The 15,679-nt window shown below is 32.7% G+C and overlaps 1 protein-coding gene across 3 annotated transcripts in view; it reads left to right on the plus strand.

Moving 5' to 3' along the window:
- The window catches only part of LOC148953946 (brefeldin A-inhibited guanine nucleotide-exchange protein 3-like), a 143,256-nt gene that overhangs the window by 24,165 nt on the left and 103,412 nt on the right, over positions 1-15,679 (plus strand). For all 3 annotated transcript variants that reach the window (XM_089086859.1, XM_089086860.1, XM_089086861.1), the window contains exons 5-7: positions 3,588-3,765; positions 7,574-7,715; positions 9,745-10,011. In XM_089086859.1, the coding sequence (XP_088942985.1) occupies positions 3,588-3,765; positions 7,574-7,715; positions 9,745-10,011 (587 nt within the window). The remainder of the gene's footprint in view (positions 1-3,587; positions 3,766-7,573; positions 7,716-9,744; positions 10,012-15,679) is intronic.

The following is a 15,679-nucleotide window of genomic DNA, read 5'->3' on the forward strand; positions in this document are numbered from 1 at the left end:
TTGGAATGCTAGTCTTCGAAAAACTGAAAAAAAGCCAAATCAAAGTGAATTCCTAATGACCAGCAGAATTGCATGCCATCTACATTAAAGGTGATCTACCAAGCCACGTTATCCTTCTGTCTTGCGTCTTTCAATAAATGATTCCTTTCCAATCAGTACCTTTTTTCTGGTTAAGCAAAGTAGCATCAGCCACATCATACTGATGCTACTTCAACAGACATCATGTCTGCTAAATTTGTAGTTTCTGATGATTCATTCTTTGCATATTTGTACTCGAATTTTCCAAGGCTTTTTCTAAAGTATCTGCTGTATGTCCAAGATAGTTAATCCATGAGAATAATGAAGAATCCTCTCACTTGGGGGATTTATTTTTTAAAAAGAAACAAAAGTTTCATTGAATTTTCAGTGTTAATTTTGGATTGTAAATATTTTGCGATCTATTACCCGACACTTGGCTAGCTCTCGCATCCAATGCTTAATACGAGCTATTTAATGGTTTTCCTCTGAATAGAAAATAATACACCAATGAATATATTTTGATTTACTTTGTTCTATATTTCGATTGACTTTGTTGTATATTTTTTAAAGGCTGGGGAGTAGTGCGTATTTTGTTTGCTTCTATCCTAATCCAGACCGCTGGCACAGTTATAAGGAGAGGGAATGATCCACGGCTATTTAGTCTGAAATAGGGACTGCAGCTCAATTATGTGCAAGTGATTTCCATTTTCGTTGTAAATGATTAATACAAGCTACCCGCTTAATGCAGAAAAGAACATGAAATTGCATTTTCTTCAAAAGCGAAATATAATTCCAAATAGTGGATTTTGGGAGTGAAGGTCCAGCTCTTTTATAGTCTTTAGCAACCACCTTTTAAATCAGAACTTTGCGTTTTAGCCTTTCTAATGTTACTTTCTAATGTGGAGTCTTTCTAATGCTTTCTAATGTTCATTTCGTTAAATTCCCATGGGATGAGGGAGGGGCTTTCCGGGCAGTTCTAAGGAGCTCACCAGCTCCCTGCCCATCTTTTAGGCCAGGTACGAATGCAGTAACTTAGGATAAGGGAGGGAGAGAGGTAGAAAGGAAGGTTTTTGTAATAATAGAGCAAAACGTAAAAGTTGGGGTTCATTTTTTGGAGAGGAGACGGGAAGTTGACACTCTTATGCTAAAGTTTAAATACTATTTTTATATATTTCTTTTTTTTCTAGCCTTTGACCTTAATAGAATTTTTACGTCAGAGTCAGAACGGGAAGTTGACACTCATATGCTTAAGTATATATACCTACTTTTGTATATCTCTTTAGTGTGTTTAGTCTTTAATCTCAATAGAGTTATTACCTCAGAGTTGCCAAACAATTTTTAGAAGCTCATCCCTCATGCTAGCAGGTATGTCACTAGCTTAATGCAAAAACCGTCAAAAAGGTCGTTTTTTCGAGAGGGAACGGGAAGTTGACACTCTTACCCTTAAGTTTATATGGCTATTTTTGTATATCTCTTTAGTGTTTTTATCCTTTAATCTCAATAGAATTCTTACGTCAGAGTTGCCAAACAATTTTTAGAAGCTCATCCCTCATACTAGCAGGTATGTCACTAGCGTCATGCGAAAACCGTCTTACAGGTATGTGTTCCTTCTGAAACATTCTGTTTTGTGACAAGTCCACAGCTGTAACTTGCACCGTAAGGACAACATGCTTATATCGTTGAATTCTTTAGTTTCAGATCTATCCCTTCATCGATCCAGAATTATGATATTGCTTACAATTTTTTTTTTTAGTATGACCTACACTTGGCAATAAATTAGAAAATCCTGTGTTTTTCAACGACTTATAACTAATTTTCACGTATTTTGCAGTCTATAAAAATAACCAAATTAAATTCAATAATTTAATTTCAGTCGGTGCATAAAGCTAATTCTCAGTTTCGAATGACGGCAAAATTGTCGTCTTACGTTGAATCATTAAAACCATAGAATGCAGAAAAAACAATTCCCCAAAACAAGCACAGAAACCTTAAGCCATAAATTGTCTAACTTTATAGTAGAAGTATGCTCAAACAATTCGAGGCAATGAACTAAAAGCGAAGTGCAAACCTTGTCAATAGTAACTAAAAATGTAAAACAAAGAATTTTGATAGCAATATATGCTTTAAAAAATTTCTTTTTATGTTCATTCCAAATATGTAGAACTCAATATGTTTAAAAGTCAAAAGTGCTAGCATCAGAAAATCTGCCGGGTTTTGGAAAATTTGGAAAATATCTCCAAAAACTATGGCAATCTTGATGAAAATTCCACAATGAAATTCTATGTGTGTCAAAACCTATCTAGAATCCATCTAGAAAAGTTTTGTTGGAAAAGATGGTCAGGGATGCCTGTTGTTTTTTTCAGTTTTTCTCTCAGGGTTATTGCATTGACTAGGGGTTGTAGATTATAAGGAGAGGGCTCATTCAAACAAACATTTTTATTTTAGTCTTCTTAAGTAGCAAATGGGATGGTGGCACAACAAAGTGATGATTTATGACATTTCCCCCATAAAATAACAATTTTGGCCAGAATAGACCGAAAATGCTATTGATGGAAAATTCGTAGATAGCCAGATGGCTTCGAATTACTGAAAAGCTTAAGTAGCTTTCCAGTTTCAGGGCCATAATGGAACACGGTGGTGCAGTCGTCTCTAAAAATTTGTCAGCTGATAAAAAGGATAAAAATGAAGTTTTATCGTAGACCGTTTATCCATTAGAACTAAAGGCTATAGAGGCTTGAACGATCCGTACTAATTGTTAGGGTGAAGGTAACTGATTTTTTTTCAGGGAGGGAAGGACGTTTGAACCCTCAAAAGTACATTTTTGATCCTCACTTTTAAATTTTCAATGAGAGGTGCTTCAAATAAGTATGGAGAGACTATTTAACCCTGGATTTCCTTTCTTGTAGAGGAATTTATTTGGACTAAGGGAAAACTTCGGATGCTGTGGGGCTGAGAGCGTCCATCCTATAGCAGAAGCTTTAGTTTATGAATATTGAAGTATTGTGATAAAAATTTGAGCGCCCTAATTCAATATCATTCTGATAAAAATTGTATTTTTTTATCATAATGCTTCAAAAATGGAAGAGAGGGCTTATTTATTTTTATTTTCTTTAAACAATGAAATTCTTAGTTTGTAAAGGTGATCAGTGGATAAAATACTTGCAATCATCAATTTGCATATTTGTACTATTTTAAAGTTAAAGCAAAGTTATAGTCAAACACTATTGTAAAGATGGAGGTATATTTCTGGTGAATTTCTGCTATTTTTAGTTTTAATGTCGCTCTTTACTTCAGTTAAAAAAAAGGGTTTTTCCGGGTGCTCAGAATTTCGCTATTTAGAAATAGTTTTCACTTCTTTATCAACTTTAAATGTTAAAATCTTTCAATTTCCTTATTAGATTTCAAATTCAATATGACTATATTTGTAAAGTAAGGGGAATTCAGACTGCTATATAGAAAATTCATTTTAAAGCTCCCGACAATCTATAGCATTATTGTTTCTGGGTCAAGGTGTTGGTGCTAGCTAAAATGAGTTTTTTATTTCTCGTAAATTTAGTTTAATTTTATAGATACTCACTGCTTTAAACTGCATAGAGCCTTGTCATTGTAAATGGACTGCTAAAGGAATTACGGAGCTCTGCACTATCATGATTGAATTAATAGAAGTTAAGAGAAGAAGTCCAGAATTAAGACAGAGGACTGAAGCTGTCCTTTGCCAATCCCTCAAATCCTTTGTCCGATATCTCAGTGAGTGTTTGAAGATACAATTTTTGCAACTTCCATAAAAAAACTGTTGGTTCCATCAAACAAGAATCCATTTTTGCCATTGAATATAAAACTATATTTGTAAAATTAATATAAGGTCATACTTTAATTTACTCAAACGCAGAATCAAACAAATTCTGGTCCATTGGAATCAAAAACCATTTAGTTGTCTTCATTTTGAAGTTTCCCCATTGCTCGTTCTCTACACTTGTCCTGAAGTCCCAAACAAGTTATGCAAAGAGTGAAATTATAGGTGCCTATAGGGGTACCTAGCATTTGCCCGATCCCTTGAAAAAACAAAGGTATGCTAAAGCTCGAAGTTTTGTATTATTTTGAAAGAGAAGGCAATCTTCTTGCAAAGACTAACTTTCCTTATGCAATTAAACTCCTCAGAAAGAGTTTACATGTGTAATCCCTTCTTCCTCAGAAGCATATACACTTATGGGTAAGGTTAATAAAAGAAGAACTCTCTTTTTAATAAGAAAAAACAGCATCGGGTTTTATTCCGTGTTTATTTTATGCCGAACTTCTCCGTGGCACTAAACAAGACTTCCTCCACAGAGGGGGGAGGGCTACTGGTGTGTCCCCCTCACCCCGAATTTTTTGTCTGACTCGTAAAAACGTCAGAAAAATATGTATAAACAAATTTTTGATACGTTTAAAAACAATTTTTGTGTTTCTCCCCTATGGTCTAAGAAATTATTTATGTTACAGAGGATGCATTCTCTCTATGGTACTCCCCACTTTCATAAAATTCCCACTTTCGCACATTTGTATGGAAAGTACTTTCGAATATATGAATAGGCCTGGAGTCTCAATCAAATATTCATAGAAGGATAGTAGAGTTATCAAGATATAAGTCCCAAATCCTCGAAATGTCAAACAACCATATTTCCTTACTTTCTGAAATACGTCAGCTTATTTTTTCAGATTTAGAACGGTCTAAAATGGTTTTCACGTGAACTGAGCAGTTTTTCAAGTCATCCACCTTAATTGAGTGTAAATAAAGAAAAATGAGCAAAAAGAGGAAAATTTTGTACATTTTGGAAATAACTATTTCGTAAATCATAGTGGAAATTTTGTTTGGAAATAACTGTACCGTTGACCATTTTTTGGTCGTCCAGTGACTAGACTGACTACGCATTCTGCGTATACATTTGAAAAACTAGAATTTCAGATTTTCTTGCTTCCTTTCATTAACTTTATCAAATCCACTTCGCAGAAAAATGTAAAGCTTTAATTTACTCCCTTCTAAAATATATATACGATCTTTTAACTTTAAAAAATTTACTAGCTTAGTCGTTAAAAAAAAATTGAACCCCATGAATGCTATCTATTTCAAAAAAATATACTTTACCCATCGGGTTTCTATAGGTCCAATTTCTGTCACTTAGGACCCACAAAGTTTCAATTTCACTGGGTAAATTGTCGGTTGTTCTCATGTCAAGAATACATTCTGAGGTTTTTTCTTCTTCTGAACAGCCCTGTTTTTTTGTCTTTTTTCTTCATAAAAAATTTCTAAAGTTGAAAATACTCGAAAAACCGAAGTTTTTTTTAAGAATAAAGCCGAAAGCTTTTATTTTTTCTGTGTCACATTTATCAAATAGTATAATTAGAATTAGGACTAAGAGAGAGAATTAAGGCAATCTGATTTCTTGAAAAGCAGAATTGCAAAAGCTTGCAGAATCAGTAGTATGACCGTATCAGTAGAGAGAGAGAGAGAGAGAGAGAGAGAGAGAGAGAGAGAGAGAGAGAGAGAGAGAGAGAGAGAGAGAGAGAGAGAGAGAGAGAGAGAGAGAGAGAGAGAGAGAGAGAGAGAGAGAGAGAGAGAGAGAGAGAGAGAGAGAGAGAGAGAGAGAGAGAGAGAGAGAAAATTACTTCATTTTTTTTACATTTTCTTTTAGTGTTTTAAACAAAAAAATTAAATCAAGTTATTCTAATTCGTCAATTCATTGTTTCTTTTGGTTCCCATACTCTCCTAAGGAAGAGTTTCAGATATAGCCTAGTATTGGTTACTGGAAATGTTTGGACATTTTTAGGGTGGGATTTTTGCAAGGGGGGATTTTCCACGGGAGGACTTTTTCATGGGAAGGAAAGTTCCTGAGGGAACTTTCCAGGAGATATTTCAGAAGGGGGGATGGGGATTTCCTTGTATTATTTTAAAACCGTCAAAAACTAAATTAAAAAAAGTTAGGAGTAGCATTAAAACTTTAAACGAACTGAAGTTATTCTTTACAAGAGGGTGAGGGGCTGCCCCCTCCAGATCATGGAAGTGTTGCTTCTACATTAAATTGAAATTAAATACAGGCAAAGATTAATTTTAAAAACAAAGTTTTTCTAAGGGAAAAAAAGAGCAAAGTTGAAACTTAAAACGGACGAAAATTATCGCTTCACAGTCTATCTAATATATCGATAAAACTGCTGCAAATAAACCAACTGATGAGATTGCCCTATGTAATGTTTGTATGATTATAGAAAACTAGCGCTTTACTGAGAACACTCAAAGCTCAGTATATAAAACAAGATTGTTGATTTAGGAGTCAAAAGTGAGTACGTAGCCTGACAACAACAAACTACTCTATAATGCTTTTCAAAGTATTACAGCAGCTGTGATATCAGTAAGTTCCTCTGTACAATTAAAATTATCCTAAAACTTAGGAATTAAAATAAACATTATTTTACTAACTGCAAAGCCATTAAACAGCACACACATATAATGAGTTGATTCATCAGATAACACTTCACTTCGAACTTGTCTACAAACTAATCATGAAATGTCCTTTTCAGAACCAAAACAAGATCCAATTATTGGACTGAACTCATTGTGCAGAAGTGATACCAAATTACACGAAAACAAAAATTTAGCCACAATCCTAAAATGCTTCATTTTTTTTTCAAAAAGTGTCTGTAATCGGTTTGATTTTACAGTACCAAAACTCCTATATTAATTTTTGTTTTCAGTAAAGCGCTAATTTTCTATAATCATACAAACATAGAGAAATATTATCAGTTGGTTTAATTGCACTAGTTTTAAGGATATGTTAGAAAGATTGTGAAGCAATAATTTTTGTTTGTTTTAAGTTTCGACTTCGCTCTTTACTTTCCTTAGAAAACTAAATTTTCCTTAGAAAACTATAATCATACAAACATAAAGAAATATTATCAGTTGGTTTAATTGCACTAGTTTTAAGGATATGTTAGAAAGACTGTGAAGAAATATTTTTTGTTTGTTTTAAGTTTCGACTTCGCTCTTTACTTTCGTTAGAAAACTAAATTTTCCTTAGAAAACTATAATCATACAAACATACAGAAATATTATCAGTTGGTTTAATTGCACTAGTTTTATCGATATGTTAGAAAGACTGTGAAGCAATAATTTTTGTTTGTTTTAAGTTTCAACTTCGCTCTTTACTTTCCTTAGAAAACTAAATTTGGTTTAGAGAAAAAAATTGCTTAAAATCAGTTTTGTTTAGAAAAAAATAGATATTTGGAATTTTGTAGGCAATATTGGTTTGGTTAGCAACTGGTCTTGAATCATATATCTAGAATTTTCAACAAATTCTTAAAAAAAAAAAAATTTTGGTTCATTCCTGTGCTCTTGAATTTATGTGTGGGGAGGGTTTCACCAAACATTCAAACCATTTTCCAATTCAGCCAGTCTTATCAAATACCAATCAATGAGAGATGTGAATTCCGATAGGGAAAAAATTGGATGGTATTTGGTTCATTTTGTTGTAAAAAACTGATTCATGTAATTTGTATCCTTGTAAGAAAAAAAAAATTCTTGTAGAGTTTAAGTCAGACTCGAAGGCAAAGGAAGATAATAGAAGTTCTTGGACAGAATCAGCGAATACTTTTCCTTCAAACTCTTTTAACGAAGTAATCCCAATTGTACAATTTCTTTGTGTCAAGATAAATGACATTGAAGAGAGGTAAGTCGGTATTATTTTCTTTTAGGTTAAACTTATATGTTTAAGTGGAATATTTACTGTTCGATTTGAATATATAAATTTTTGCTTCTTTTGCCCAAAAAGAAATTAATTAAGCGGAATCCAAGAAATGTCAGATAATTAATCCTTGGATTACTCGATTGTGTTGTTGCGCATGACATTTTTGTTTTGTGTCAATTTTTATTCTTTTCTTGTGGGTCATGCTCGTGTGTCTACTTTGTGCTTCACAGTGATTCTCTACCCATGTTTGAAAATTTGAGCTGAGATTAGAAAAAGGTATTCGTTTTAAAAATTCGAAAAATGGATTTATGTGTATACTGAGTAGAAAGTAAAAGTTTTCTAAAAAAAATTTTGGGAAACTATACAGTATTGTTATACCAAAAGTTGTAACTGACTTCTCCCTTTCATTAAACGCGTTGTACTCAACTATTTTATTATCAATTGTTTGTGATTTAATTGTGTTGAATAAGGCATATATGACCTTGTTTCTCTGCTGGAAGAAAAATAATTTTTTTTCGTCATCAGAGGGATAAGGCCTTTAGATAAGATAAAATAAATTATCGCCCACTTCTAAATAAAGGAACAAAACAGGGGAGTATAATAAAGAACACGAAATAGAAACCGTAGAGAATGAACTTGCAAGGAAATACAATAACATGCTAGGAACATGTAATTTTGTATTATGGAGACCAAAAACACTGCAAAGAGAAACAAATTAATAAGACAAGAAAAGAAATCGTAATCAGCAAAATAGACGAAGGGAACAAGAAAACGAAAAATAAGACAAAGGGTAACAAGACTTCGAGCTTTATGAATTTTCAATGCAATTTGAAAAAATAGCAGTTTAGATGTACCCAAAGTTAAACGAAAAATGGGACAAAGGGTAACAAGACATCGAGGTTTATGAATTTTAAATGCAATTCGAAAAAATTACAGTTTAGATGTGCCCAAAATTAAACGAAAAATTGGATAAAGGGTAATAAAACTTCGAACTTTATGAATTTTTCAATGCAAGAAATTTTCAATGCAATTCGAAAAAATAGTACTTTAGATATACCCAAAATTACCTACATTGGTAGCAGATTCAGTGGCTGGTTCCTATATGATTGTGTGAATAACAATCTTTTTTCCAACATTTGCTGTCACTTGGTGTACCCCAGTCATTTTGGGGGGTATTTTGTAAGTCATACATAAATTCTTTTTCCTTTTTCTTATAACAAGTCACTGTTCCTGTAAAAGGGCGATTACATGCGTACCATATGCACAACCAAAATTTAGCCTTTTTCTCTGCTATTTTCGTCTCCTCAGTCTTTTTACCAAAAAGTTTCCTCGTTTGTGACATAATTAAAGAATTTCTTACTTAAATCTAGCTTCTCTTGAGTAGCTTCCAACTCTCATCAAAGTACCAAAAAATACCTGACTCACAATGCGTTGAACGTTTTGGATTTTATTATATGGTTATTGGCAGTGGCGACAGTAAAGGACGAAGTGTAGTGTTGAAAGAGGACAAGAAAATACCATAGGGAGATCAGAAAAATGAATAATATATGCTTAACCCAATAAAACATATTCAGTGTTTGTGTATTGACCTCCTTTCTAAGTTTTGTATTCAAAGAGTCTGTTTTACAAATATTCCTTTTCTCTTTACTATAAATAGATTATCCTTGTCAGCTAATCTCTTAGGATGCTCAAAATACTGTATGTCGACAAGTTAATCTGACTAATTCTTCAAGATCTGAAAGCTTTTGTGAATTAATTCGATGTCGATTTCCTTGTTTCAAAGGTTTTGATTCATAACTTTTGATTTGATTTTATGGTTAGAGATTGTCAATTTTATGCTTATAGATTATGTTTAAAGTCGAAAATTAACTGAACTACCCTTAAGTTAAGTATCAAACACGGGCATAAAGGCCACTGATTATACACAGGAATAAAGCCTACTAATTATGCATTTTGTGTAGAATCTTTTTCTTCCATATTCTTGATTGCAAAATTACCCTTTATCTTCTAGTATGGTCGAGGAAACTGATAACGCTGATATTGACTCCATCCTTTCTTTCATGTTAAAGCTACTGAATTCCTTATTTTCCGACTTACCTCAGGATGTGTGCAAAAGCCGTCGGTTTCAAACTCTAATTTGGCAAAAGCTTGTGCCGTCGTTAATTGGTGCATTGCAAGCAGACTCTCAATTTGACGCATCTTTTGAGACCAACATTCAATTGGCTTTGCATTTGCTCGATAGGAAAGAGTCTGTAAGGAAGAAGAAACTTGTTTTTCTGTGAGTAAAAAGTTGTGACCCAGTATCTTTTGGGATTTCATGGGGGTTGCGTAAGACTAGGGTTGTCACTGACCAGGAAGAGATTTTATAGGCGGACATATAATGGGATTCTGAGAGGGGCGCAACAACAGGGACTCGGGCCCTATTTGGGCACATGACGAGACCTAATAGCAGTGTTTTTTGTTTTTTTTAGCTTGACAGATTTGTGTTTTTTGTATGATGTTGTGTTTTTTGTTTTGTATGATGTATTATTGAAATGTAAGTGAAAACTACACCCAAGTTAAGAATGGAAATTGCCACCCTAAGTCGGAAAAAATTATAAATTGAACGCTTAGTTTTACTCTAAGAAGTACAATTATGTTAGACATAATATTTGAACAACTGATACGGAGATCCTCTAGGCCAAGCATCTCTGCTAGGAGGACATTCGGATCCAACTGAATTAGGTTTTTGCTGGATCCAAATATTGGACTCTCTTAATTTTGGGGCCATATCCTATAATGTCTTATATTTTTCTTCTAATTTGACTATTGCTTATTTTCAATCAAAACTATGTCTCTCTAAAGTATTCTCTCCTAAGGGTTTAATGCCATTTAATCAAGTAATTGTACAATTGGAAGCAATTGTGGATTTTGCAATTAATTGTTATCAAATTGTAACAAAATTTCTCAAACAAGAAATAATCGTAATAGAATCGTAATTGTTAGTTTCTTTCAGTTAATTTGTCGATTACTCCTGATGAAGACAACCTCAAGTGGCTCTTGCTTACTAAGGTCATGCGTTGAAGCTGATTCCCCTGCAACCTCAGTTAATATAAAGAACGTACATTTTCTATTATTCGAAAAGTTCACAGATGTACCACAGAATTCAGACTATTTGGACGTAAATAATGATCGAATTCTTTTAGATAAAAATCAGTTATTTGTTGGCGTTGACCTATTATACAGCAAAGAATAAATTATAGCCTCGATTCTGTAAAAAAAAAAAAAAAAAAAAAAAGATAATAGAATTTTGGTATTTTTGAAATATTAGATAATAGATAACCAAGCATTTCCAGACGAATTTATAGAGGGATATTAAGCGAGCAGAAATTACCCTAAAGATCTGAGAGTTTCGGACAGCCAATCATCGCCTTCGCACCCTCTTTACGCTCAAATTAATTTATTTACAAACTTAAGAAATGGTCTTCAGGAATTTCTGAAGAAGGCACTGAGTAAGGCATGTGCATTCCAATCTATCTTTTTTTTTTACCATTATAATTGAAACATGTTTGTATTTGAACTGGGATATACATAAAACTAAACGTATTTAACACTAAACATACACATAAACTACATAAACATAATATAAACTAAACTAAAACATAAACTAAACTACATAAACTAATATAAACTAAACTAAAGAAACATAAACTAAAACAATTACGGTGACCAACAACTTAATTGTATTTGTTTGAAAATAGGATGTTTAATTGGCGAATTGACTAGACTAAATCAAGTAAATCTTCAATTGCTTATCTGTGCCCCCATATAATTTTTATTAATTAACATTACTTTGTATTATGAAGTAATTGTTGATTAGAAAAAAATTTACGTTAACCAACAAAATGAAACTTTTTGATATAGTCTAGGGGTATATCATGGTGTTAGAAAGGGAAGGAGGCTAGGATATAGTTAATCCTGAAGCGCTCCTGAAAAATCAAATAAATCATAAGTTCTCTGAATGCTATGTAGTAAACATTTCGGTATTATAATGCAGAAGATAGAAGAATATAATGCAGATATAGTTAATCCTGAAGCGCCCCTGAAAAATCAAATAAATCTTGAGTTCTCTGAATGCTATGTAGTAAATATTTCGGTATTATAATGCTGAAGATAGAAGAATATAATGCAGATATAGTTGATCCTGAAGCGCCCCTGAAAAATCAAATAAATCTTAAGTTCTCTGAATGCTATGTAGTAAACATTTTGGTGTTATAATGCAGAAGATAGAAGAATGTAATGCAGATATAGTTAATCCTGAAGCGCTCCTGAAAAATCAAATAAATCTTAAGTTCTTTGAATGCTATGTAGTAAACATTTCGGTATTATAATGCCAGGCCTCCCACTGGGTTCATAATTATGGAAAAAGTTCATATTTTTAACCTAGATGGTTCATAATTTAGAAAAAAGGTTCTTAAAGTTCATATTTTTCTTGTCATCAGCTGGAAAGCACTTGCGGTTGCTGTCTTTTTCCTTATAAGGGACAAGCAAAGCAAATGTATGTGCAAGAGTTTTATTTAAAACCTTTTCAAACTGTAAAACTGCATTCAAAAAGACATTGTTACATCTAACTTGGTTCCTATACTGTCCCTATATCTTCTTGTACTAAGCTATCTTTTAGTCTTTTCCTTTTTCTGGCTTGAGTCTTTGCTACCTTCATAGAGTCGGATCATGACCGAGGAAAAATCATTGATGAAAGTCAAAATGCTCAATGCTCTAGACTGATAGTCTCTGACGCTCTAAAGAAGTTTGAGAACAGGCCCGAGATAGTCCCTATTACCAGAGATCTGTTGAATTTGGGGCGAAATGCGTGCCAGAGCTATAAACTGCACCTGGAAGCTGAGTGATCTAGACAGGCTGAAAAGGAGTCCAAAAGGAAAGAAGAAGAAGAGAATAAGGCAAGAGAAGAAGAGGAAAAAAAGAGGATGTTATCTGAGAAGAAGACAATTGAACACATGGAAAAAGGTTTGATTGAGAAAAAGTCAGGTGAAAAGGAGAAGAGACAAGTAGCAGAAAGGCTTCTTCAAGAAGCTAATGAGAAGCTGAAAGAAGCCATAGATCCCAAAGACTTTGTAGAAATAATCCTGTCACAAAGTATGATCGAGGCTTTGAGCCGGAAGACGCGCGAAGAAGATGAGGCAGCTAGAGAGGTTGAGCGGATACAGAACAGGGTAAACAAACGAAAGTCGTCCTTAATTTCGTCATATTTTGCCAAAAAAAGGAACAAGTAGAGTAGACTATTTTTTACTATTATATTTTCTACTTTTATAAAAATTAAACGCATTTAACTGAACTCATTAAAAAAAAACAAAAAAAAAAAAAAACAAGAAGAATATGGGCACCAGTGATGAAAACACCAACTGCCACTTTTTGTGTCCACGGACAGTTTCTGAGTGCACTTATCGTAAATTTAAGTTCATAAAAAGCGCAATCAAAAGTTCATAAAGTTCATATTTTTTTGGTCAAAAGTTCATAAAGATCATATTTTTCACAAAAAATCTAGTAGGAGGCTTGTAATGCAGAAGATGGAAGAATATAATGCAGATATAGTTAATCCTGAAGCGCCCCTGAAAAATCAAATAAATCTTAAGTTCTCTGAATGCTATGTAGTAAACATTTTGGTATTATAATGCAGAAGATAGATGAATATAATGCAGATATAGTTAATCCTGAAGCGCCCCTGAAAAATCAAATAAATCTTAAGTTCTCTGAATGCTATGTAGTAAACATTTCGGTATTGTAATGCAGAAGATAGAAGAATATAATGCAGATATAGTTGATCCTGAAGCGCCCCTGAAAAATCAACTAAATCTTAAGTTCTCTGAATGGTATGTAGTAAACATTTCGGTATTATAATGCAGAAGATAGAAGAATATAATGTAGATATAGTTAATCCTGAAGCACCCCTGAAAAATCAAATAAATCTTAAGTTCTCTGAATGCTATGTAGTAAACATTTCGGTATTATAATTCATAATATAGAATAATATAATTCAGTAGTTAATCCTGAAGCGCCCCTGAAAAATCAAATAAATCTTAAGTTCTCTGAATGCTATGTAGTAAACATTTCGGTATTATAATTCAGAAGATAGAAGAATATAATGCAGATATAGTTGATCCTGAAGCGCCCCTGAAAATTAAAATAAATCTTAAGTTCTATTAATGCTATGTAGTAACCATTTCTGTATTATAATGCAGAAAATAGAAGAATATAATGCAGATATAGTGTATCCTTAAGCGCCCTTGAAAAATCAAATAAATCTTAAGATCTCTGAATGCTATGTAGTAAACATTTCTGTATTATAATGCAGAAGATAGAAGTATATAATGCAGATATAGTTAATCCTGAAGCGCCCTTGAAAAATCAAATAACTCTTAAGCTCTCTGAATGCTATGTAGTAAACATTTCGGTATTATAATGCAGAAGATAGAAGAATATAATGCAGATATAGTTAATCCTGAAGCGCCCCTGAAAAATCAAATAAATCTTAAGTTCTCTGAATGCTATGTACTAAACATTTCGGTATTATAATGCAGAAGATAGAAGAATATAATGTAGATATAGTTTATCCTGAAGCGCCCCTGAAAAATCAAATAAATCTTAAGTTCTCTGAATGCTATGTAGTAAACATTTCGGTATTACAATGCAGAAGATAGAAGAATATAATGCAGATATAGTTGATCCTGAAGCGCCCCTGAAAAATCAAATAAATCTTAAGTTCTCTGAATGCTATGTAGTAAACATTTCGGTATTATAATGCAGAAGATAGAAGAATATAATGGAGATATAGTTAATCCTGAAGCGCCCCTGAAAAATCAAATAAATCTTAAGTTCTCTGAATGCTATGTATCAAACATTTCGGTATTATAAAGCAGAAGATAGAAGAATATAATGCAGATATAATTAATCCTGAAGCGCCCCTGAAAAATCAAATAAATATTAAGTTCTCTGAATGCTATGTAGTAAACATTTCGGTATTATAATGCAGAAGATAGAAGAATATAATGCAGATATAGTTTTTCCTGAAGCGCCCCTGAAAAATCAAATAAATATTAAGTTCTCTGAATGCTATGTAGTAAACATTTCGGTATTATAATGCAGAAGATAGAAGAATATAATGCAGATATAGTTAATCCTGAAGCGCCCTTGAAAAATCAAATAAATCTTAAGATCTCTGAATGATATGTAGTAAACATTTCGGTATTATAATGCAGAAGATAGAAGAATATAATGCAGATATATTTAATCCTGAAGCGCCCCTGAAAAATCAAATAAATCTTAATTTCTCTGAATGCAATGTACTAAACATTTCGGTATTATAATGCAGAAGATAGAAGAATATAATGCAGATATATTTGATCCTGAAGCGCCCCTGAAAAATAAAATCAATCTTAAGTTCTCTGAATGCTATGTATTAAAATTTTCTGTATTACAATGCAGAAGATAGAATAATATAATGCAGATATAGTTGATCCTGAAGCGCCCTTGAAAAATCAAATAAATCTTAAGTTCTCTGAATGCTATGTAGTAAACATTTCGGTATTATAATGCATAAGATAGAAGAATATAATGCAGATATAGTTTATCCTGAAGCGCCCCTGAAAAATCAAATAAATCTTAAGATCTCTGAATGCTATGTAGTAAACATTTCGGTATTATAATGCAGAAGATAGAATAATATAATGCAGATATAGTTTATCCTGAAGCGCCCCTGAAAAATCAAATAAATCTTAAGTTCTCTGAATGCTATGTACTAAACATTTCGGTATTATAATGCAGAAGATAGAAGAATATAATGCAGATATAGTTGATCCTGAAGCGCCCCTGAAAATTAAAATAAATCTTAAGTTCTCTGAATGCTATGTAGTAAACATTTCGGTATTATAATGCAGAAGATAGAAGAATAT

This window comes from Artemia sp. Qi Xiang Cuo, chromosome 3 (assembly GCF_049724085.1).
Source record: "Artemia sp. Qi Xiang Cuo chromosome 3, ASM4972408v1, whole genome shotgun sequence".
Lineage (NCBI taxonomy): Eukaryota > Metazoa > Arthropoda > Branchiopoda > Anostraca > Artemiidae > Artemia > Artemia sp. Qi Xiang Cuo.